The 24,263-nt window shown below is 34.7% G+C and overlaps 1 protein-coding gene across 1 annotated transcript in view; it reads left to right on the top strand.

Annotated features, from left to right (window-relative positions):
• LOC143244129 (low-density lipoprotein receptor-related protein 2-like) overlaps positions 1-24,263 on the top strand; it is a 231,445-nt gene that overhangs the window by 88,358 nt on the left and 118,824 nt on the right. Inside the window, 11 exon segments of the mRNA XM_076488262.1 lie at positions 358-480; positions 1,208-1,327; positions 8,057-8,173; positions 11,113-11,235; positions 11,812-11,931; positions 13,405-13,530; positions 17,132-17,291; positions 18,231-18,458; positions 20,289-20,477; positions 21,987-22,201; positions 22,532-22,672. Coding sequence (XP_076344377.1) covers positions 358-480; positions 1,208-1,327; positions 8,057-8,173; positions 11,113-11,235; positions 11,812-11,931; positions 13,405-13,530; positions 17,132-17,291; positions 18,231-18,458; positions 20,289-20,477; positions 21,987-22,201; positions 22,532-22,672 — 1,662 coding nt within the window.

Here is a 24,263-nt window from a genome sequence, read left to right as displayed (position 1 = left end):
GGTTAGAGTTAAAATACAAAATTTAATAGTGCTGGTTGTATCTTATCACAACAATTTGGTTTATTGTTACTGTAAAAAATGGCTGGTATGGATATAGAAAGGACTATGTAGAGGAGCAAACAATGTTTCAACCTTCTTTGGTCATTGTCAGGTTCTTGTCATCACGGATAATGGGTTAATCTATTTCATCTGAGTTAGTGATTTCCTTCTTAATCAAATGTAATAGACATAATTTTTTTTTAGTAAGGATAAACTGCATGTCATTTTAGCTCATTGCATTTCTAGTGTATGTTAATATAATTTAGGTACCCAGTTTTTTGGCTAAAAAATGATTCATGCTTTATAATTCTTTAACAGACTACAGACAATGCCTCCCAAGTGACCATAAGTGTGGCAATGGTCTTTGTATTCCAGCCAATAAAACATGTAATGGATATTATGACTGTCGAGATGAAAGTGATGAAAAGCACTGTACCCTCAGTGAGTTACTTCTTCTGATTTGTATCTAACTTTTAAAATGAGTCATAACTATTTGGGACTATTGACAGTTACTTAACAGGAAACTAAGAATAATATCATGTATTTTTTTTTAAATATTATCACTTAAGATATAAAAAGCTAAAATATTACACTTTGTGATTGATTAATGTACAAAAATCAACTGTTACCACTGGCCATCAATGAGTATGCTGAAATATATGTCAGTAAAATTACCAAACAAATTTACTGAGTTGTGTTTGTTGTATTAAGTTATAGTTACACTTCACAGAGCTTAGAATTCAAACTTTTAAATAGATGTTAGATCTCGGTGTTTTCTGTTATATATAAAACTGTCAAAATTTATTGTCATAATTATATTTATTGCTTATAACACAAAAAAGTTTGAATCAAATGTCAAACCAATATCTCTCTGTCAGTTTATAAAACTTATATAAAGAGCTGATACCTGTCATCTGAAACTGTTTGAAGATTATAATTTTTTCTTAGTGAAGTTCTTTTGTACAATAATTTCCTGTTTTATAATAAATTTAAAATTGATAAAGTAGAAAAACTGAAGCTTTCTCCCCTGGTTTATTATAAAACAACACTGTTTACAATAACAAAAAACAGAGAATTTTTAAAAATAATTCTAAAGACTGAAATATTTACAGTTGATTCAGTAATGCACTTTAAAGGCTATGCTTTATTTTTATTTTTTGTTTAACAGACAGAACAGCATGTGGTCTAAATGAATTTCGATGTACTAATGGAAACAAGTGTGTAGATTTAGGCAAGAAATGTGATCATTGGAATGATTGTGGAGACAATTCTGATGAACAGGAATGTGGTATGTATAATTTAGGGCAAACGTTTTAGGTTTGCTAAGTATCATTCTATGCATGCAGAACGATGTAGAAACAAATTCAACTTTGTGCAGTTTTGTTTACCCAAACCATAAAACATTTACATCTTTCAGCTTAGTTTTTAATAATAAACAGCTGCTTTGTTTTTCGTTTTTGAATACCCCTCGGTTTGGATTCCTGTACGTGGTGAGGGGACCTCCCAGGGAAGGTTCTGTTCTATCTGGTTACCTTCTCTGGGATCTAAACATCCACCCACGTGTTTGCCGTGCGTGGCGACCCGTGAAGGGGAGGAGAGGATCCTGGTGGTTGAGGGGTCTAACCCTAACACACCCCTTTGGCCTCGAATTCCTGTTGACGGGCAGCCTTTGGGTGTCCCCCCTTGGGTCAATCGGCTGGTCCACTTGGGCTAGAGTCAACCAAGTATCAGTGTTGGAAGTTCTCAACGAGTGTTGTGGACATTGTGCCTGATGCTGGTGTTTAGGTATAGTGCTCACGAAACCCTGGCATTGCTGCATTGTCCTTGCGTGACTTTGTAGTGCGTCCCCTTATAGGGCTCCATGGTGGGTGGGGGTCAGTGGGTCCCGAATTTTTTTTTCCCTATGGATCCTCTAAAAAATTTAAATAAAATTGTAAAAAAACAGTCAATAGGTAAGCGACCACATCTTGAATACTCAGAACAGTAATCTTCAACATCAGTAACACACGTACCTCATTTTCTTATATTACATTCTCTTTTGGAAAAACCTTTAGGGCAAATGCCCCCTTTTTTTATTTAAAAGGGACTAAGGGACTTGCTGGCTCTCCAAAATCAGTAAAAAACTTCGATCTGGTGACATATTGGTTAAAACATCCACATCCCAACACAGTGAACTCCTCTTGAATTCAAAGGCAATTGGGGATATACCTATTGAGGTTACACCCCATGCTACCTTGAATTCTTCACGAGGAGTTATTGTTGAAAGGGATTTGAAGAACGTTTCCGAGTCAGAGATTCTCGCTGGTCTCTCCACTCTAGGAGTTTCTGCAGTGAGGCGCATCTCCACTCGCAAAGATGGAGTTACACTGCCAACAAATACCCTCGTTTTAACATTTACTTCACCACATGCACCTGCCACCATCAAGGCAGGTTATCTCATTTGCAGGGTTCGGCCATACATACCAAACCCTCTTCGATGTTTCCAATGTCAGAGATTCGGCCACTCAAAGACATCTTGTCGTGGTTCCCTGACATGTGCTCATTGTGGAGGCAAGGACCACGACGCCTATGACTGTGACATGAACCCACATTGCGTAAACTGCAATGGTTCTCACCCCTCTTACTTTCATTCTTGCCCAAAATGGTTGGAGAAAAAAAGAGGTGCAGCGTTTGAAAACGACACATAACATTAGTTATCCTGAGGCTCAGAAATTGCTGTCCACAACTCCATCTCGGACATATGCTGCTACACTTCATTCCACAACTACAGTGGGAGTGCAGACAGATCTCTCTGTGCCTCCAAGAGAATCGTTTTCAAAACAAATGGAAAGCCTTTTGACCTCCGTGGTTAAAAAGGTTGATGAATCGACTTCCACACCCTTCTCTGTTCCTCCCATACTTTCCAACAAACCTCAAGATCCACGTCCTTCAGTTTCAAATACAGGCATTTCTTCTGATACATCTTTTTCTCCCACCACAAGAGAGAAAACAATTATTCGTTCGCGTCCTCAGTCACTGGATTCCCCTTCCAATAACAAAAACCTGCCCACCCGACCCAGAGCAGGATCCATGGAGGTTGATAGACCTCCTCCGACTAAAGACAGTAAAGAAAAAAGACGTGGTCGTAAACCGAAGGGTTCTCCAGCCACTTCACCTATCCGTTCTTAAAAATGGCCACCTTGATACAATGGAACTGTCGAGGTTTACGTTCTAATCTGGATGATATCAAAACGCTGATTGCTTCCTACCATCATGTTTGTCTTTTTTTACAAGAAACATTTCTCAAAACTGCTGATACTGTCTCCATTCGGCAGTTTTCTCTGTACAGAAATGACAGGTTGTGTGATGGTCGAGTACATGGAGGGGTGGCACTATTGGTTGATCAACACGTGCCCACCCTGTCTTTGTCACTCAACACACCCTTGGAGGCTGTAGCCATCCGTGTTTCCTTGGGTCATACCATCACTGTTTGTTCTCTGTACCTGTCCCCTGGAGAGACATATGATCAATCAGATCTTGATGCTTTCGTTGAACAATTGCCATCTCCATTTCTAATCCTAGGGTATTTTAATGGACATCATCCCCTCTGGGGAAGTGCTATTATTGATGGGAGGGGCCGATCTGTAGAGCGGATGCTCTCTGATCACAATCTTTCTCTTTTCAATACTGGTTCTTTCACTTACTTTCATGCACCTAGTCAGTCCTCTACCGCTATTGATCTCTCAGTTTGCTCCCCTTCATTATTCTCCCATTTTTCATGGAGGGTTGACAGTAATCCACAAGGCAGTGATCATTTTTCGATCCTTTTGAGAGAGACTGGCCGTAGTCAATGTCACCCGACCCTCGTGCCCCGGTGGAAGCTGGATCAGGCAGACTGGTCCACTTTTACTGCTCTCGCAGAACTTGATCCTGCCATCGTAAATCAGCCATCAATAGACGACTGTGTAGCAGCGGTAACTGACTGTATTACGCATGCAGCTGCTCAGTGTATTCCTAAAACCTCGACACGTTTTCCACGATATCCTCGTCCGTGGTGGAATCCTGCTTGCCACTTAGCACGGAAGGCTCAAAAGCGGTCCTGGGATACTTTTCGTAGATATCCCACACTTTCAAACCGGGTTGCTTTCCAACGGGCCCGTGCACATGCTAGGTGGGTAAGACGTCAAAGCCAGTAGGAATCTTGGATTAAGTTCACAACCAGCATATCTTCTACCACTAGTTCCAAGATCATATGGGACAGGATTCGAAAGGTTAATGGACACTACAATTCTATCCTCCTCTCGATCTTACTCTCTGTTGGTCAGGAGATGACTGATGTTCGGAACATCGCTAACACTCTAGGTGAAAGCTTTTGCCGGGTATCTAGCACTTCTGCTTGTTCCTCCACCTTCCTGGCCATCAAGACTCGGGCAGAGCGATCACCTCTTTCCTTTCGAACTGACTGTTTCTTTGACTATAATTGTCCCTTTACCCTGGTGGAACTAAAAATGACCCTTCATCGATCTGCCAGTACGTCTGTTGGACCTGATGATATTCATTATGACATGCTGCATCATCTATCTCCTGCTTCTCTTGATGTCCTTCTGATTGTTTTCAACCGGATCTGGCAGGAGAATGTTTTTTCCTGATGCCTGGCACCAGGCTATTATTTTACCTTTCTCTAAGCCAGGGAAAGATCCCAAGATTCCTTCAAACTACCGTCCAATTGCTTTGACGAGCTGTCTCTGTAAGACATTAGAAAGGATGGTTAATGCTCGTCTTGTTTGGTTCCTTGAATCAAACAACCTCCTCTCACCCACCCAGTGTGGGTTTCGTCGACAGCACTTCACCACAGACCACCAAATTCGTCTTGAAGCATCTATCAGAGAAGCCTTTCTCAACCGCCAACATCTTGTATCAATATTCTTTGACATAGAGAAGGCTTACGACACAACATGGAGGTATGGCGTTTTGCGAGACCTCCATACATATGGGTTACGTGGCCATCTACCCATGTTTATTAAAAAATTTTTAATGGACAGGAGATTCCAAGTTCGTGTGGGTTCGACACTTTCCCGTTCTTTTGTACAGGAACTTGGAGTCCCTCAAGGCTGTGTATTGAGTGTTACACTCTTCAGTATAAAGATAAATGCCATCACTGAACAACTCCCTCTCACTGTTGCGAATAGGCTGTATGTCGACGACTTTCACATCTCATGTCAGTCGTCAAAGATGAGATATATTGAGCGGCAACTACAAACCACCCTCAATTGTGTACGGAAGTGGACTCTGGCGAACGGCTTTAATTTCTCTCTCTCCAAAACTGTATGCATGCACTTTTGCCGTCGACGGGGTATTCACCCTGATCCTGAACTTCATATCGGTGAAGTTTTGTTGCCAGTGGTCCCGGAGAACAAGTTCTTGGGGCTTATCTTTGATCGTAAACTGACCTTTATACCACACTTAAAGCAGCTTCGGGTCAAATGCACAAGAGCACTGAACATCCTCCGTGTTCTCTCTTCTACCAGTTGGGAGCAGATCGCTGTTCAATGTTAAAGGTATATCTTGCTCTTATTAGATTGAAACTCGATTATGGATCAATGGTCTATGGCTCTGTCAGACCCTCGGCCTTAAAGATGCTGGACCCCATTCATCACCAAGGACTTCGACTCTGCACTGAGGCTTTCCGTACCTCTCCAGTTCAAAGTATATACATTGAATCTCATGAACCTTCTCTACACCTTCGCCGTTTGCAACTATCTTTACAATATACTTCGAAACTTCATTCCTTATCAAAGCATCCCACCTGGAAATGTGTTTTCCTTCCTCGGTGGGCAGTACTTTTTCAGAACAGATGATCTGTCATTGCTTTGTTTGGCCTTCGCATCTGGGCGCAATTGGATGAATTGGGTCTGTCCTTGGATAACATTGCAGATTCCACAGGTCGGCCCATCTCACCATGGCTTATTACAGCCCCCAAATGTGACCTTTCTTTCAGTCACCTAAAAAAGGCAGATACTCCAGATTGGAAGTACCGTCTTTTATTCAATAAATATCTTTCAAACAATCATTCAGTTCCCATTTATACAGATGGTTCCAAATCAGGTAATTCAGTGGGCTCTGCTGTGGTTTGCTATGGGTCAGTAGTTGCGCGCAGAATCCCTTCTACAGCTTCTGTGTTCACTGCTGAACTGTATGCCATATCTCTTGCCCTGGATCATATTGCAGCTGAGCAGTACTCCAACTGCACTATTTATACTGATTCGCTTAGTTCTATACTTGCCTTGGAATCGCTACACGTTAGCTCACATCCTATTCTCACTGATATTCGAAACCGACTGGCCCATTTCTCATTAGCAGGTACTTCGATCCAGTTTTTTCTGGATACCAGGCCATGTTGGTATTCACGGGAACGAGCTTGCAGACATTGCAGCTAAATATGTCTGCTTCAGCACCATCACTCCTATGCCTATTCCGTACATGGACTATGGTGTTGTCTTCAAGGCTCAGCTCCGTGCCAGCTGGCAGTCCACTTGGAGTGAGCAACGTGACAACAAACTTTTTCAAATCAAACCCCAAATTGGACTTTGGCCATCTAGCTTCCGTAAAGTTCGGAAGGAGGAAGTTGTTCTCACTAGGCTACGCATTGGTCACAATTTTTTAACTCATCATTTTCTTTTATCTGGAACTGATGCACCAATGTGTAGTTTGTGTAACACTCAAATCACTATCAGCCACGTTTTACTTTCTTGCCATCGTTACAATTCTCAACGATGGCAATATTTTAAACATATTTTTTCCCAGGGTCAGTCTGTAACATTGGACAGAGTTATTGGTGATGGTGACTCTGTCCACCTTGATAATGTTTTTAATTTTTTAATGGCCATTAATCTTTTTAATCTCATTTAAGTGTTGCATATTTATTCATTACACCTTTTTAATTGTGGTTCCTTTTTTACAGTTTTAATCTCTCTCCTTCAATTTGACATAGGACAATGGCCAGAACATTAAATAACTCGAGACCAGGACTGGAAAGGCCAACTTCAGGTGACTAACGCTACTGTTTGAACTACTTGTTAGTCGTCCTGGCGAGTTGTTATTATACTTTTGCTACTTAACTTTTTAGTACTGGCCATATTGACTCATAACCCGGAACCAGGACTGGAAAGACCAACTTCAGGTGACTGACGGTGGTTTTTATACTTACCTGTTAGTCTTCCTGGTGGGTTATGATCATTACCATTCTGCTACAGGTAGTTCTTTACAACTTTGTTGACTGGATGTCAACATTGGTTTTTACACCATTTTCTGTTTTAATTGCCATTTTGCTTTTATCTTCAATTACTTTTACAAATTTTACTCCATTTACTTGACTTTTATCTTTTTACTGGACATTTGGCTACTCATTATTACGATTTTGCGGAGTGTCTTTTAAAACTTTTATTCTTTTACATTTTGATAATAGCTGCTATGACACATAACCCGGAACCAGGACTGGAAAGGCCAACTTCAGGTGATTGACGGTGGTTCTTGAACTTACCTGTTAGTCTTCCTGGCGGGTTATGATCATTACCATTTTGCTAGAGTAAATACCTTACAACTTCTTATACTCTGCCTTCTATCTTAACATTGTAGACTAGGTGTCAACATTGGTTTTATACTTTTTTGTTTTACCTTCATTTCCATTCATGTCTATTACTACATTTATTTATAAATTTTTTTATTTTTTTTACATTTTTACCGAATGTCTGGCACAGATAGCCCCGCTGCTTTGTGCCATAAAACACTAAATCAATCAATCAATCAACGTTTTTGAATAAATTAATAGGTTAGCTTATAATTCTGTTTTACACTTGTATAGCCTATTTTTGTTAAAAATTTCATTAAAACCTATTACCTTGTTGCTTACCAAGTTTAAATATTCACAGGTTGAAATCAAAATTAAGGATTTCAAGAAACCTTTTAATCAGTTGGTTTTTATTTTACTTTGGAAACTTGCGAAAAATAACATTTTAGTAAACAATTTTGTTTTTTCTAGAATTTCCTTCATGTCATAGGGGTCAGTTTAGATGCAGCAATCACATATGTATACCATCTAGCTGGCGTTGTGATGGTCATACTGACTGCACTGATCAATCAGATGAGAAGAATTGCAGTAAGTCGATTTTATTCTGGTTTATTTTTTCTGGTAACTTGTTAATAGATGAATCTTGCATATGTGCATTTCATGAATTTCGCGACTTGACCAGAGACATTCATATCAGACACCCACTGAACAGAGAATTTACTATTTAGCTAGATATTTCAAATTTCTGGAATACTGTGAATATAACTTGATAAACATTTTGTATACAATTATTTGAACAGAAAATAATTATAAAGCTACTTCCTGGTTGGTGCATCAAGATGACTAAAAATCTCTTAAAACCAGAGCACTTACCATAATTCTGAGTCCCATTGATGACAAGTGTTATCACTTAGATAATGCTTTATTACAATTAAATCGAATATAGAACAATCTTTTTTTTCCAGTGTTTTGATAACAGGCTTTATCTTATGACTAGACATATTGCTATATGTAATTTTAAAGATATGATGTCTTTGACTGGGTGTCTGTCGAGAGACATTACATTGGACATATTTTTTTTTACTTATATATTAAACAACTACTTTGTTTTTATAAACGATTAAAATGCTCAAAATCTGCCCTGACTGAGGCTTACACCTGGGATTTATAGCTAACTTATGTCCTATCGAGATTTAATTTCTGAGCATGTGATCTCCACCTTATTTAATAGTAAAATTGTTACTAAATAAGTCTTGTCAGGACTTAGTTTTATACCTTTTTGTTGTTATCCCTACCATTACTAATAATATTATGCTGAATTGTGTGCTCTTGACTTGCAATTCTTTAAATTCTTAAAGCTCCATATAAAACCATTTTACTTTACTGATCAATTTATTGATGATATTGTGTTAATATCTTTAGCTATTATATCAAGATTTTGGCAATTTAAAACACATTTATCTCTGATTGTAGAAAAGAAATAACTGAGGTGCATTGTAAGAGTAATAATCGAACTGTATTATTTTCTCAGACAAGAAAATAAGTAAATATTCATACTTCAGAGTATTATTTTTTTTTGAGTCATTAGTAATACAGTTAAACTCTCTTAAAAGTCTAGTTTATTATGCGTATGCTGACAGATGTATATCCAGACAAGAGGTGTATAATTTTCTATTATAAAAATGGATGTGAATTGACATCAGAAGCGTACACTGGTTTTTGTATGTAAACAGATGTGAATCTAAACAAGAAGAATGCACTGATTTTGTGCATAAAGAGATGTGTATTTATACAAGAGGTGTACACTGATTTAATACACAGAGATGTGTTTTTATTACTTATACAAGAGTTTTACACTGGTTTGTACAGTAAAAGATGAAAATATGCACAAGAACTGTAGCAATATGAGAGGCGTATATTGATGTTTTCTTACATAAATAGATGTGAATTTAGGCTGTCACTTCAAAATTAGGGAAGGCTGTGTGCAGACAGTCCTTTAATAACTTTAACAGAAAAAAAAACAGCAAACTTTTTTTGATTTTAAGGAAAAGTAAAACTACACATTTTGTTGCTTTATTGGCTAAGTTTTTTTTTTACTTTTATTTGGAAACTTGTGATCAATATTAGTCTAACCTTTCAATTAGTGACATTTTTGTCAATATTGTTCACTGTCAGTGGATTGGACTCACATCACATAATACTAAGTAGAAACATGATACTTACTGTTTTTCCCTATTTAAACATTACATGCAAAAAAACTGACAAAAAATAAGTTATTTTCTATCAAAAGTACATATTAGACCACAACAATAATTAGTGTAGTTTGTTGTAGTATTGATATATTCTGTTTACATTTTTTTTGTGTGATTTGTGTAACTAAGGGTTCTGTAACCACGAAATCCATGGAGCTACAAGCAGTCTTGTGCAAAGTAGTGTAGAAAAATATTTTTAAAAAAATGGATCAGAGCTTATTACAAATTTAGGGCTAATATGCACATCTATACCTTGAATAAAATCTTGAATCTATTTTTGACATAGGTTCAAATGAAAATTTGGAATGTTCTTTTTATGAATAAGCTTTGAACATGCATCTCTGCAATAGCCAGGAAAGAGAGATTTAATTTGTTGTCCACATTAGTATGACATTTTTTTACTACATTATCAATACTGGACGCAAATATGAGAAGACAACCTGAGACATCTTTATACTAGTATCTAATACTGCATCATATCTTACCTCCCTCAAGATATGGATGGTAATTACTGATGGACTGGTGGAAGTGAATAACTTTGTTTTTTTACTGTTATAACATTTCAAGTAAAGAAATGGCCAAAAATTAGTTGATTAGAGTAATTTGCTGTATAAAGAACAGACAGAGAGACACACATATGGATGTTTATTTATATAAGATATTGGAGTCTAATCCCTCTCTCACAACCTTTCTCATGTCATCCTGTATTACTGTGTCAAGTTTGGTACTGATTAATCTAGAAATGTGGAAATGTAGAAATGTATAAGAACAGATATGAAATGATAAATATATAATAGTATATTTTTCTCCCATACACAGCCTTTGCTTTATGTTGTAGATAATGATAATATATCATTATGATAGATAAGGTAGCTACTAAATTCAGCTTTCATTTCAGTGGATATTCACATTAAATGTTTTAATTATGATGTTTAGGCATTTAGAATACTATAGGGTGTTCGGAAAGTCACTGTGCACTTATATATTTATTAACAGACATGTTTCAATATAGAATACAGGAGGTAAATATGAATGACAATTATAAACAATGTTGAAAGTGACCCCTGTTGGCATCAATACAAGCCTGGATCCTTCTTATTTTGTTTCTAAACACTGCTATCAGTTGCTGGCTTGAAATTGAATGAATGCTGTTATCACTGCTTTCAAAACTGCACAGTGACTTTCTGAACACCCTGTATAATTTATGTATAATATCTAAATAAATTATGAAAATGAAGAATTTCAAAAGTTTCAGTGTTACTTTTTCTCTCGTAGCTCTAATTACTTGTGCTGAATCGAAGTTTTTATGCCCTTCAGAGAAGAAATGTATTGAAAAAACTAAGCTTTGTAATGGATTTCGAGACTGTGATGATGGGGCAGATGAAAAAGAGGCATGCTGTAAGATAGGATTTGTTGTTTTGTATTCAAAATGCATCATGTAAAAATTCATAATATTGAGAAATCATGAAGGATGAATAAAAGACAAACCATAAGAATACAAAACCTGATAGCTTGAGCACCTCATCAGAACAATTCTTTAAAAACTCATGATTCCTTTATATTAACCTATATAATTTAAACTTATTTTACATTCTGGAGTAGAAAGGTTTATCTTTAAAGGTAAAAGTGCTTGTGGTTTTTACTGGGAGTTTTACTTCATTATGATTTATCATGTAAAAGCTTTATGAATGTCACATATTCTTCTCTGTCAGATTGTATACATGTATTTATACACTAAAATTTGAAAATATAATTAAATTCTCAGTCTAATATTGTTAGGTTTGTTAGAATAATTTTTCATCTTGATACAACGTATTTTACATTAGGAATTTTAATGTTACCAAATAATTTTGACAGTAAATTAATTATATAGTTAAAAATTTTACAACTGTAAAAAAAAAAATTATATTTTAAGTACAACTGTTTCTATGTTTCTGTGACTTTAATTCATCAATGTGTGTGTTATATATACAGCATCTAATTTGTGTCACTCCTTGTCATGTGAGTATGGATGTCGACCATCTCCTGAAGGAGGAGAGTGCTACTGTAAAACTGGAATGCAGGTCAATCCAGGTGATAGAAGAAGCTGTAGAGGTAATGACTGTTAAGTTTTATCAGTATCATTCTTTTCTTCTGTTCATTTCTTTTCAGTATGTAATCACTATTTGTTGATTAGGAAGTATGAATAGTATGAATTACTTATTTATTAAAATTTGCATAGAAGTCAACAATGAGCTTTGTTCATAGGTTATGTTAATTCTTATAGTGTCTCTAAGCCTTTTCCTTTTGTATTTGAGATGTATGCAAAGTGAATCAATTTTCCATGTTGTTTCTTAAGCAGAAGGCTGACAATTTTTTGTTCAAGGAAGTACATCTTGGCAATTTTTGAATGCTACAAAAATACACATTTGTGTATAATGTGAAAGAAAAGTTAAATGCATTGGTTTATTATGTATTTGACTTCGATAATTTAATTAGAAGGAAAAGTGGCATGGTTTCTCTACCAATAAAGCTGTTATTCACAAGAAACATAACAGCCGTTTTAATATTTTCTGTTGTTGATGTGTGAGTAATTGGGAACAAAGATTCTAATTTACTTAATTGAAAGACTTGATAACCAAGTTTTATGTCTGTTTTTGATAGCTTTTTATGTAGTTTTCTTAACAGTGTTCACTCTTTCTCTTCGTGACTTGTCGGTCATTCACATACTTGTTCTGTCATCTTCTTAATCTCCTTTGGGTATCTGGACAAGTTCCAATGATATAATTTTGCTCTATATTGAATCAGTAACTTCTAAGCATTTTAAAGCAACTGTAACTGAAGTAAACCAAATTACTGCATGCACTTTAATTCAACAGTTAGACCTGCATTGTACACCAAGAAAGTGCTCTACCAATTGAGCTGAAGTGTTACACAACTAGCAGTTCCTAGTAGGGATATTCTTAACAAGTCGAACTACCCAAAATCTCATTACTTGTAATTGAAAAATGTGGTTAGAGGATTGCATCTGGCTAAGAAGTTTTGGACAATGATTTGAGCTGTTGATGCAAGACCTGGTAAAGAACTGGACATACTGAACTTCTGTTTAAAATTTTCTAGGCAGATGCATTCTGTTAAAAACACATTCCAAGTGTATTTTCCTCTGTTTAAACCCTGTTTCAAGCAAGATTTCATTCAGTCCTTTACACCTAGCTTCCCATAACCTTCATAATCACATCATTATGCTGTAGTGAATAAGCAGTTGTGAATGATGGCTATCAGAAAAAAATGACTCATTCAAGCATTAGTTTTCAATATTTCAATTTGTTAATCAGTTAAGGATGGGTAAATGTTTCTAAGAAGTGCAAGATTGTGATAATCTATGAGTTAACTTTCATATTATCTTTAGTTTTATTCATGTATGTTTTGTCTTGGTGTTCAGAAATTATTTATCTTTTTTGTTGTTCTTGTAAATCTATATGACCATTATCATTACTAGATGAATAATCGTAATAAATTTGCAAACTTGTATTGGGTGTATTTAGAGGATCTCGATTACTTTAACTCCATTTTTTTTATATTTTGTAGATTTTGATGAGTGTTCTCAGTGGGGTTACTGTGACCAGTTGTGCCTCAACACTCCAGGAAGCTTTGAGTGTTCTTGTGTAAGTGGATATAGGTTGGTTCCTCCCAGACATTGTCGTGCCGAGAACAGTAAGTTCTTTTATAATTTCATGATTTATTAAATAAAATAAAAATTACTATCAGCAACAAAAAAATATAGCGTAATTTAGTCTAATCCTTAAACTAAATTCTCAGATTAAAAGTTACAGTTTAGATAATGAAAGCTGATGAGGTGTTAGGCCTAAAATTTGTGAAAAAAATATGTAAAATGCAGATTAATTTTCATCTGTATTTCTCATAGTTTATGCATTTCAGATTCATAATATATAAATTACATTCCAGAGACAGTTTTGTCACTGATACTCCTACCAAACTGATACAGTACTTACCTTTCCTCAGAACATTAGCTGTTCTCATGTAGTGACGACTTACATATGCAAACATTTTCTGTATTCATGTCACAAGCCTTCTGAACCCCTCATTGTTGAAATTGGAAGATTCTAACATGACCCTTTTGCAAATTGTCATGCACCACTTCTTAACCGATGGGAATGTGACGTGCTCCCATGACGCACATAGTTCCCTCTACACTCCTCTACTGAACTATTACTTCTCATATGGCAACATTTGAGTTTGAATATACTCTTTTGTTTATTTATTGTTGCATATTAGACTTTGTATTCTCTTAAAGTCATTGATTTTTAACTTAATTTTATATGTACAACTCAATAACTATATTTGTTTTTATCAATTCGTTCAAGTCAATTTTTTTTGCATTTATGTTTGGTGTAAACTTTCTGTATTATGTATTTCAAAGTTCATGTGCTGTTTGTTTTTGTTGAACCCTAATTTGTCTTTTTCTACACCCCCACAAAAAAGTTACCACTTCTGGTTTCTCATTTTTCCATTCCCTTCTTCTTGAAGTCCTGTAACAAACCAGCATTTGTCAGAGATGGTTTGGTAACTGCTCTGGCATTGGGCAGTCGAACCTGTTGCCTACTCTTCCTGGGGTTTTTGTTCCCGCCTTTTTCTTGTCCCCAAGGCAACCAGGAATTGGCAGTTGGTATTGATGCTCTCTCTTCAACCTCTTCATATCAGTATCCAAGTTCACTTAGAAATCCTCTTTTATCTGAGAAATGTTTTCTTCTGAGTTGTGTGTATCATCTACAAATGTCTCCTATGCTTACCTCGTCTGAAAACATCACTGTGGTTTGTCCCTCTTGGGTTGGGTGATCACTTCAAGAACTTTCCTCTGACTTGCTTCAACACATGTTTGGCTTAATTGTCTGGGCTCTTGCATATCCTCTCCATGCTCAATGTCCATGATTCCAAATTGGAATTGACTGCTCTTACTCAACAACTACTTTCTGTGGTAGCTTGGATAGGCTAGTCATGTTGAAGTCTTTCCTCTGACCTACTCAATATCTTGTCCAGTTGGGTGTTTTTTTTAACCTGAATGTCTGTTGAACTCTACCTTATCTTCCACAACTTAATTTAATGGAATTTTAGTTTACCACACACTCTCAGCTCAATTACTTACTGCTTATAACATTCTATTGGTTTTGGGATTTGGTCTTTCAAAACATCATGGTTCCCCTCTGTCATTCCCATTTATGATTTCTTCAGAGAGTGTTTTACAAATGATGGTACCATGATCTGGATCCTTTTTCCATTGAGAAGGAGGAGAGATTGGAGGAAGAGAATAACAGAAGCACCCTCGAGAACATCTGAAAGATATCCCTGACAATGAGAAAAATAGATCTGAAGCTCTAAAGAGAAGAACCACACCACTTTTCGAGCCAGCTATACTCTTCTCCCATAATTTGTAAAACACAAGGGTGGAAATTATGAGGTGTAGAGTGGTTAGGGGATTGGGCTGTACTTGTCAAGTCAACTACATCCAAAACCTTCTCACAGGATACCAGCATCTATGTGAGAGTAGGACGATGATCATGGCATCTTCATCTCAAACTAAAGAATCTGGAATTAAGACCCACACTAATAACTGGGTATGACACAAGGATCATTACTGTTTTATCAGTCTAGGAATTGTCATCTGGCATTGAGAGGATGGAATGAACTCATGTGAGGACTTATCTTGATCGTTTCACTTGAAAATCCAAAACATTATTACTGGAAACTGACATCCATGTAAAGGTGGGAAAACAGTTCTCAATCAAAGGGGTGTACTGCATTTGCAATGGATTAACTTCATAGTGTATGGAATGCGTAACAGGAGGTCTCATCACCCAGTTAGGTAATGGATCAATTTTATTGTTTGTGTAAAATAATAATAATAAGCCACATCAACCAATATGGTGACAGACCAACTACACAATATTGTAAATGGTATGAGGAAGCCATGCCATCTTGTAAAGTGATGGATCAACTCTAGTGATTGTGTAACTAGTATAATGAAACCAAGTCATCCAGTAAGGTGACAGATCTACTCCAGTGCTTGTGTAAATAGCATCAGGAGGTTATGTCTCTTTTATACCAGCAGAATACCACTGCCTTACTCTGAACTGAATAGTTAGAGCCAGCTGTTTTGTGGAACCAATTCAGGAGGGTGCTTCTATGGTCAACTATCACAGCAGCTTGCAATTGGTTAATGGTAAGGGCTCCCATACTTCACCAGAAGAAGAAGGGCTGAAAATTTGTTGGAGAATCTGGAGGAACATTGCTCCTGGAGAGAGTGGAATGGATGGTCACAAAATCCAATTTTTAAAAGCAGACTATACCAAGTTATTCACACATGGTATAGCAATGGATGGACAGCTTCCCCTTTTGCTTTACCCACTCAATTCATGGTTGTATGTACTTACCCCATCTCACACTTCCCAACCTTCCTCCCCACATCTCAAGTGTTACACCTTCTGCCAAACTAAAAACTGAAGGTCTGATGTATGGGTGTAGAGGAACCACATGTCATGCTCTTATTGGATAAAAGGTGAGGCATGACGATTTGAGTGATAGACATGTTGGATCTTCTATTTTCCAACAAGTGTAAAGAAAAAGTTTGCACATGGAGGAAGGACAGTACTGACAGTAATAGCTAACCTTGTGAGAGGGGTAAGTACATATCAGAAATACATATTCAGTATAGGAAAATTATAGCTTTGAATGAAAGGCCTCTTGGGCATTGAAATGCAGGATACAAAAAACTTGAAATGTTACTTTTATATGCTTCTAAATTTTAATCCAAAATAGTAAAATCAAGAAGAACATAAAAAAAAAAACATCACAATTTATGTGATTTCTTCTTTTATCACACATTTTAAATATTTTATTTCTGGGAAAATCTAAAGTTCAAACCTATCAGAATGTTTATTGTTGTTGTTTTTTTGAGCAGGTTCAATGACTTCTTTGTAATTACTCAAGTCATGGTGGCCTGTAACAAGTTTTCTCAGACTTGTAAATTGTACAAACAATGACTTTAATATGCAATTACAACTCTACTCGTGTTAAGGGTTTCATTTTGGGGATATTGTTTTATATGAATGAAAGTCTGAAAATCTATTTCATATACTTTTATAGCCCTGTTACTGAGCTTCTTATCATGCAATAGATATACAGCATTTCTTGCTATAGAACATGCACAAACATAGCTATTTATTAGAAATATAGCTTATTTGTGCCCTTCTTGTTTTAATATGTGTAGATCATGTGACATGAAACATTTTTTTTGCAGGTACAAAGATGAAGCTACTTTTCACTCATCACAGATCGATATACAAAATGGATGCTCAGGGTCTGAATCTAGAAATCATTACTAACACAACATCAGCCAGTGGACTAGACTTTCACTACACTAAAAATCTTGTATTTTGGTCTGACACAGAAACAAAAAAAGGTAAAAAAAATTTTCTCCCACCAATATTTTTATTTATTAACTCAGGATGTCTTTCACTGTTTTTTTTATTTTGTCATATTGTGTTATTATTATTATTAATTCATATAGCTTTAATTATCAGTAGGAAAAACTTGGTTCAACCTCAGTCAAATATTAGATTATTTGTGCATTATTTTTGATTGGACCAGACAAGATATAATATTAAAAGTAAACCTGTTATACAGGGTGTTCAGAAAATCACTGTGCAGTTTTGTAATCATATTTTATTCAGTCTATTTCAAGCCAGCAACTGATAGCGGTGTTTAGAAACAAAGTAAGAATGATCCAGGCCTGTATTGATGCCAACGGGGGTCACTTTCAACATTGTTTATAGTTGTCATTCATATTTACCTCCTGTATTCTATATTGAAACATGTCTGTTAATAAATATATAAGTGCACAGTGACTTTCCGAACAGCCTGTACTTTGAGTTAGTGGTTCCATTTCCCATTACCACAAAATTGTGCCATAAACTTTGAAATTGTGGCTTCATTATAAAAGTGACTCAAATTATTCAATTCAATTAGGATAGCCCAAAAGTTGGTTGTGAATACAGTTGGCTAGCTTCATTTTCCTAATATTTAAAAACTTGGAATGGCTGTAGGAGAAAGAGAAAAAGGCTGTTTCTTTAGTTGCATGTATGACCATTGATCTCAAACTACCATTTACTTTAACAGAACTAAAGTCTTAGTAACTCATATAAGAATTTGATTTTGACTTGTTAAGCACATTGAAACTTAGTTTTAAGGTCTAACACTTAACTAATAAATTTATGTTTTTAAATCAGTTTTCTTCATAAAGTTCTCACTTAATTCTGTACTTGATAGACACTTTTTTTATTTATTGTAAAACATCTAATGTACTTGTTTTTAACGAATGTTTGTGACTTGATTGTACAGGTGTACAGTTTTCATGTTAACCACATGAAACTGTCTGATGAGATTAGTGTTAATTTTCAATGGAATCCTGTCTGTTTGGCTGTTGACTGGGTGGGAAACAAGCTATATATCTGTGATGCTTTGGGTCAGAAGATAGATCTTATGGAGTTGAATGGCAATCACCATGCAATTATCATCAGTCGCAATTTATCATCCCCGATAGACATTGTTCTTGACCCTACAGTTGGGTAGGAAACATCTTTTGTTTTGACTGACTTGAAAGATTTAACTTAAGTGATTAAGAGAAGCTTCTCTGTTTATTGATTTCCATCAAGAGGTAATTCTTAGTTTAGAATCTTATAATAAACAAGTCATTCACAGTCTTAGATTAGTAGCATTAATGACCTGAAAGTATATCGCTGAATTAGGATAACACATGCAAACAATTTTCATCTGTGTGATGATGTAAACTTTCCTTCTTGTTCTAAATAAATAAAGCATTACTACTATAATTATTACGATGGTTGATTGAAGTTATGCCAACTCGGATAGAAGAGCAATTGCTTTGACACTCCAATGCAAGTTAGGTTTTATTAATAATTTTTCTCAATAAACATGGCATCTTATTGAAAGTCAAACTCTTTGTTGTAATGCTGTACACAGGGATATAGATTACAATGTGGTAAACAGTATTTTCGTAGTGCCAGTTTTTCTGTGGCAACCCGTGTGTGCTATAAGTATTACATTTTAACATTACAGTATTTTTAATAGGTTATCTAATTGATTACTCCATAACTTTATTGTGGTTGACAAACAAGTATTTTCACCTGTTTACCAGTATTAATATACAAAAAGTCTCAACTCTATAGAAGTGTTATTTTATTCAATATACATTTTAATCTTGCTAGTTTTCTCCCCTACAGTTAATTAAACTTAATCAATACGAATGCATTGAACTGTTAGACATAAATCTAATATCAGTAGTTTTTTAAAAAAATTAAGTTTTTATTTTTTAATTTTACCAAACTGCGAGTAGAAATCAATTTTCTGTATACTCTCAGAGCATCAGCTGTCATTCTTTCATATTGATTTATAAAAATTCAGTGACTCCTTCCAGTCTTAAATTCAAATTAAGTTACACAACACAAAGCCACTTTTGAAACAATTATATGAGGCATTATCTACTTTGAGTTACAACATATTTGTTACAGTATTACATCTGTCAGTAGACATCCATCCAAGGCAGTAGACACAACTCTTTTCCATGGTATGATTACCCAAAAGTAACTAACTTCTGTCATAGTTTATTCTAAGCATACTGTTAATAATTAATTATTGTAATTATTACACTTATAATTCCATAATATTAGTTATCTTTTTCTGCTAAGTAGTACTGCATTAACTGAAAAATAGCAAATATAACACGTGTATTTAACAATGTGCACTTCAAACAGAAACCTAAAACTTAAAGAATTAGCCCTTCTGAAGTAATGCAATACTAATAGCCTTTAAAAAACTCTATAATTCTAAGTAATTTCTTTAACACCAAAAGAAACAGTGTGCTTAATTAGTATTGGATCATTGAGATTCTGGACAAGAAACAGTAAAAAGCAGAACAATTCTGAGAAGCCTTTTCATTATGAAAATGTTTTTCATGACTTAAGTTATTCCCTTTGTATTACATGTGAGCAAGAGTGATCTAAAAGTGTTTTCTTGATATGTGCTATTAGTATTTTTTTGGTATTAAGAAAAACTAAGAATTCACATACTTTTTGAAAGTAAAATATTCTAATTGGATACTTGATTATCTTGCCAAAATTGAAAGTATGTACTTCAGTACTTCACATTTTGTCCCACACTAGTACAGCAGTAAGTCTATGGATTTGCAATGCTAAAATCAGGGATTCATTTCCTATCAGTGGACTCAGCAGATAGCTCGATGTGGCTTTGCTATAAGAAAACACACAATTCGCATTTATAAACTTGATGCAGTAACTTAGTTAACATGCTTATGAAAGCTTTGTATGTGTATGGTTAAAAAAGAAGATTTTAATTACATGTCTAAATATCTATTTTAGGTTGATGTTCTTCAGTGATGCTGACAATATTGACAGAGCATACATGGATGGTTCCAACAGAAAATCTATTGTAAACTCACTGATATATAAAGCCTCTGGTCTGGCTGTTGATTATATTAACAAGTGGCTTCTTTGGTGTGACTCACTTCTAGACCAGATAATAGCTATTGACTATGATGGAAAGAACAGGTTAGTGTATTTTAATATAACAGATAGTTTTATTCAAGTGTTGATGCAGTTCTTTAGCTGTTTGTTTTCTGCATTCTTTCTCAATCATTTATTTTAATGCTATTTTAAAATAAGTTAGTGTTTTAAAGGGGACTGTGTGTAACTTAGTACTTAGCAAGCCCAATTTATGAACCTGAGATTTCATAGTTCTCATTCTGTTTCCACAAAAAAAACATGCTACATAAGTTGAGGGCTGTGGATGCATTATAAAAGTGACAGTGAAATCACACTGCTGAGTAAAACAAGAATAGATGCAGGGTTTTGCACTAAGTGCTGTTAACTAGCTGCCTACCTTTTAATCTATTACTTCAAAGTTAGGGACAGCTACGTGCAAATAGCCCTTGTGTATCTTTGGGCAAAATTTCTAAACTAAGGTTGACAAAAAGTGGTCTTGAAGTTAATGATAAAAGTCTTGAAAAGATCTATAGTTTACATAATTTGTTAATACATATCTTAGGCCTAGTGGTTCCTAATATTTTTTCTAACTTTTGGTGTTTAAACTGTAACTTTTAAAGTATTATATTGCATATTTGAAAAAGTATTCCATAGAAATCTTTTTCTCTCATTGCCCATTTGAACTGGGTATTGATAATAAACTAAAGATTTCTTGAGTAGTGTCTTGTGAGAGCCAAAATATTGATCTGAAATGTTACTTTAACCTGAAACTGACAATTAAGAAAAATTTGAAGAAAATGTATCTGCAGTTTACCTGATTTTTTATCACAAATATTATTATTATTATATCCTATTGGTTTATAATGCTTCACCAGATATCTTTCAATGATTAATCTGTAACGTTCAAAACAATATTTCATTTTTTTTTAAATTTGCTATTGAACCAATATTGTGAGAACACCTACAAACTCTTTTGATGTCTCAGTTTTTTCCAACTATAGTTTTGTGTAACCTGTACAATCATTAAAATAAAACTATAGTTACTAGTTTTTAGATATATTTTGGTATTATTATTAAATACTGTTGTTGTTTCTTATGAAGCACAAAGCTACACAGAATGGGGTCTGTGATGTGTCCACCACAGATACTGAAATCTAGCTTCTAGCAGTATAAGTTTGCAGACATATCACTGTGCTACTGGAGAGATGTCAGATACTAATTGCCAATTTAGTTTATATTTTATGATTTTGCTGTTAATTTGTTGCCATCTTCAGGGTATTCTTGAAGCCGTCAATTAATTCCAGGTTGTTGTTTTAAAAGGGCTGATGTAGTATACACCCTAGTTTATGAACTGGGATTAATAGTAAATTATTTTGCATGTAATCCTTTGTTCCCTCTCATATGTAATTTCTGTGGGTACATTAACATATTATATTTATGTTGTTTTTGTGTTGCTAGTGTTTCAAACCTTTGGTTCTAAGAGTTGTATAGTTAGACATTCTGATGATAAAGTTTTGTTGATACTCATGTTAATAAGTTTCAAATGAACATTTTGCTGTTTTTCAACTTATTTAGGCATACGATAGTTAGAGGCAGCACTAAAGTTCCTTCACCGAGTAAACTCACCATGTTTGAGAACTACATCTATTGGACAGATGAAACTCGACAAGGTGTACTGAGAACTAACCTTTTCAACAATTCTGATGTAACTCATATCATATATCGTGATCCAACTATTCTCAAAGCACCCAAAGCTATCAAGTCATATCACTCTCTTCGACAGCCTGAAGGTAAACCACATTTTAATTTTCTCCGCCAATGTCTTGCACTTCTATAGTCTTAGACTACAAATTGTGAAATAACATTATTTTGAAGATGTAATTTTGGCTGTATGGTTTAATATAATGTAATATAAATAAAGTAAAAAGGTAAAGCCATGGGTGCTAATTTATTGTATAGTAAGGTATACTTTGGCCTTTTTTTTTCCATCAATGTTGAATATTTTACCACATTGTTTTGATAATTAAACAGAAAAAATGTTCTTTAAAAGTGTAGATTAGAGAAAATTGTATCCACAAATTGTTCGTGATTTTAACGTTGATTATGTTGCTTTTTGTTAGTGACCAGCCCATGTGGAAGAAACAATGGAGGTTGTGAGCATATGTGCATTGTGACTCGAAGTGCTGAAGAATATGGGCTTGGTTATCGTTGTGTTTGTAACATTGGCTATGAACTTTCACGTAATGGAAGATCTTGCAGTCGTAAGTTTTTCCAATTTATTCTTATTGATTTTGTTGTTGTTTATAATTACTTTTTAGTGTGTAAGAAACAACACTATGAAGTAGAGACTCGAAAAAAGCCATAATGTGTAAAGAAAGATCGTTTCCTATATCATAATAATGACAGTTCAGCCTTATATCTAACTAAACATGTGACAGTTGTAAACATCATACTAGTTTATTATTGAATGTGTAATAATTTTTACTTGGAGAATAATTTTGTATTAAATATAGTAGTTTGAAAATTGAAATAGTAGAGTATGTAACCTGAATGGAAGTTTTTTACTTAAATATATGCAAAACTTGCTGTTACTTCTGTAGTGAAGTGGTTTGTTTTAGATTACATATTCAAAATAATTCAAAGTCCAGTTCAAACAGTAATAAATAAAAAAATTGTTTATTTCTCTTTTAACACTACAGGCTGTTTTCACTTGTACACAGTTGTAGGCCTAGACTCATAACTGACATTTCATATTTAAAAGAATTTTTGGAGTAACCAACTGATGAACTTAATAGACGACAAACACTGAATGTAGTCTACCACTCATGAACTTCACCAGATTGTTGTTCACTGCTTTCATGAATACTTCATTGAATTGTAAATTACTTACTAATTACATACCCATATTAATACTAATGAATTCTTCTAGATCTTAGTCAGTTTACTAGATATTATGAATGTGTCCTCAGGCTATTAAACATTGAAAATGCAGATTACAACAGTAATATTGTCAACTCAAAATTGTTTTCTTAATCAAGTTCTATTTGTGCAATGCAATTGTTAATTTGTAATTAAAAGTTGTTTAAATGCAAAAGAGATAGAATTAATTTATATTGAAAGTTTCTAAATAAGAATGTGATAATTTCATTCAATGTACTGCAAGAAGGTATAATTAGCATTCATTAAAGGAAGTTTGTCTTTTATGAAAATGTTGAAATATTTAGTGTAATGGATAAAAGTCTGTGGAAACATATCAAATCAAGTGCTTATCCTTTCATGTTAGTTAATGTTAATGGCAAGTAATTCATTTTATGTGTGTTTTTATCTGTAAAGGTATTACATTCCTAATTTTGAATTTTAGAATTATGATATAGATATTATGTCTAATTATTTTCATATTACTGTCAGAAAATAATTTCCAGTCCATGCTTTATTTATTTTACACATTTATGTGCATAATAATTTTGTAAACCTCCACAGTTGTATTGGTGTGTGTGAAATAGACTTATAATAGGAATATTCTGCCCTTGCTGTTGATTGTTTTTGTGGTCATCTTTGAAGTTTCTATTCACATCTTAAAATTATGGCCATACCTTTTGATTTTATTTTTGAATTTCACACAAAGCTACATGAAGGCTATCTGCTTTAGCCATCCCTAATTAGCAGTGTAAGACTAGAGGGAAGGCAGCTAGTCATCACCACCCACTGTCAACTCTTGGGCTACTCTTTTACTGATGAATAGTGGGATTGACTGTTGCATTATAATGACCCTATGGCTAAAAGGGTTAGTGTGTTTGGTGTGACGGGGATTCAAACCTGCAACCCTCGGATTACGAGTCAAGTACCTTAACC

The sequence above is a fragment of the Tachypleus tridentatus genome, chromosome 1 (assembly GCF_004210375.1).
Source record: "Tachypleus tridentatus isolate NWPU-2018 chromosome 1, ASM421037v1, whole genome shotgun sequence".
Taxonomy (NCBI): Eukaryota; Metazoa; Arthropoda; class Merostomata; order Xiphosura; family Limulidae; genus Tachypleus; species Tachypleus tridentatus.
The sequence above is the reverse complement of the archived record's forward strand: the minus strand, read 5'-3'. Positions and strand labels throughout refer to the sequence as shown.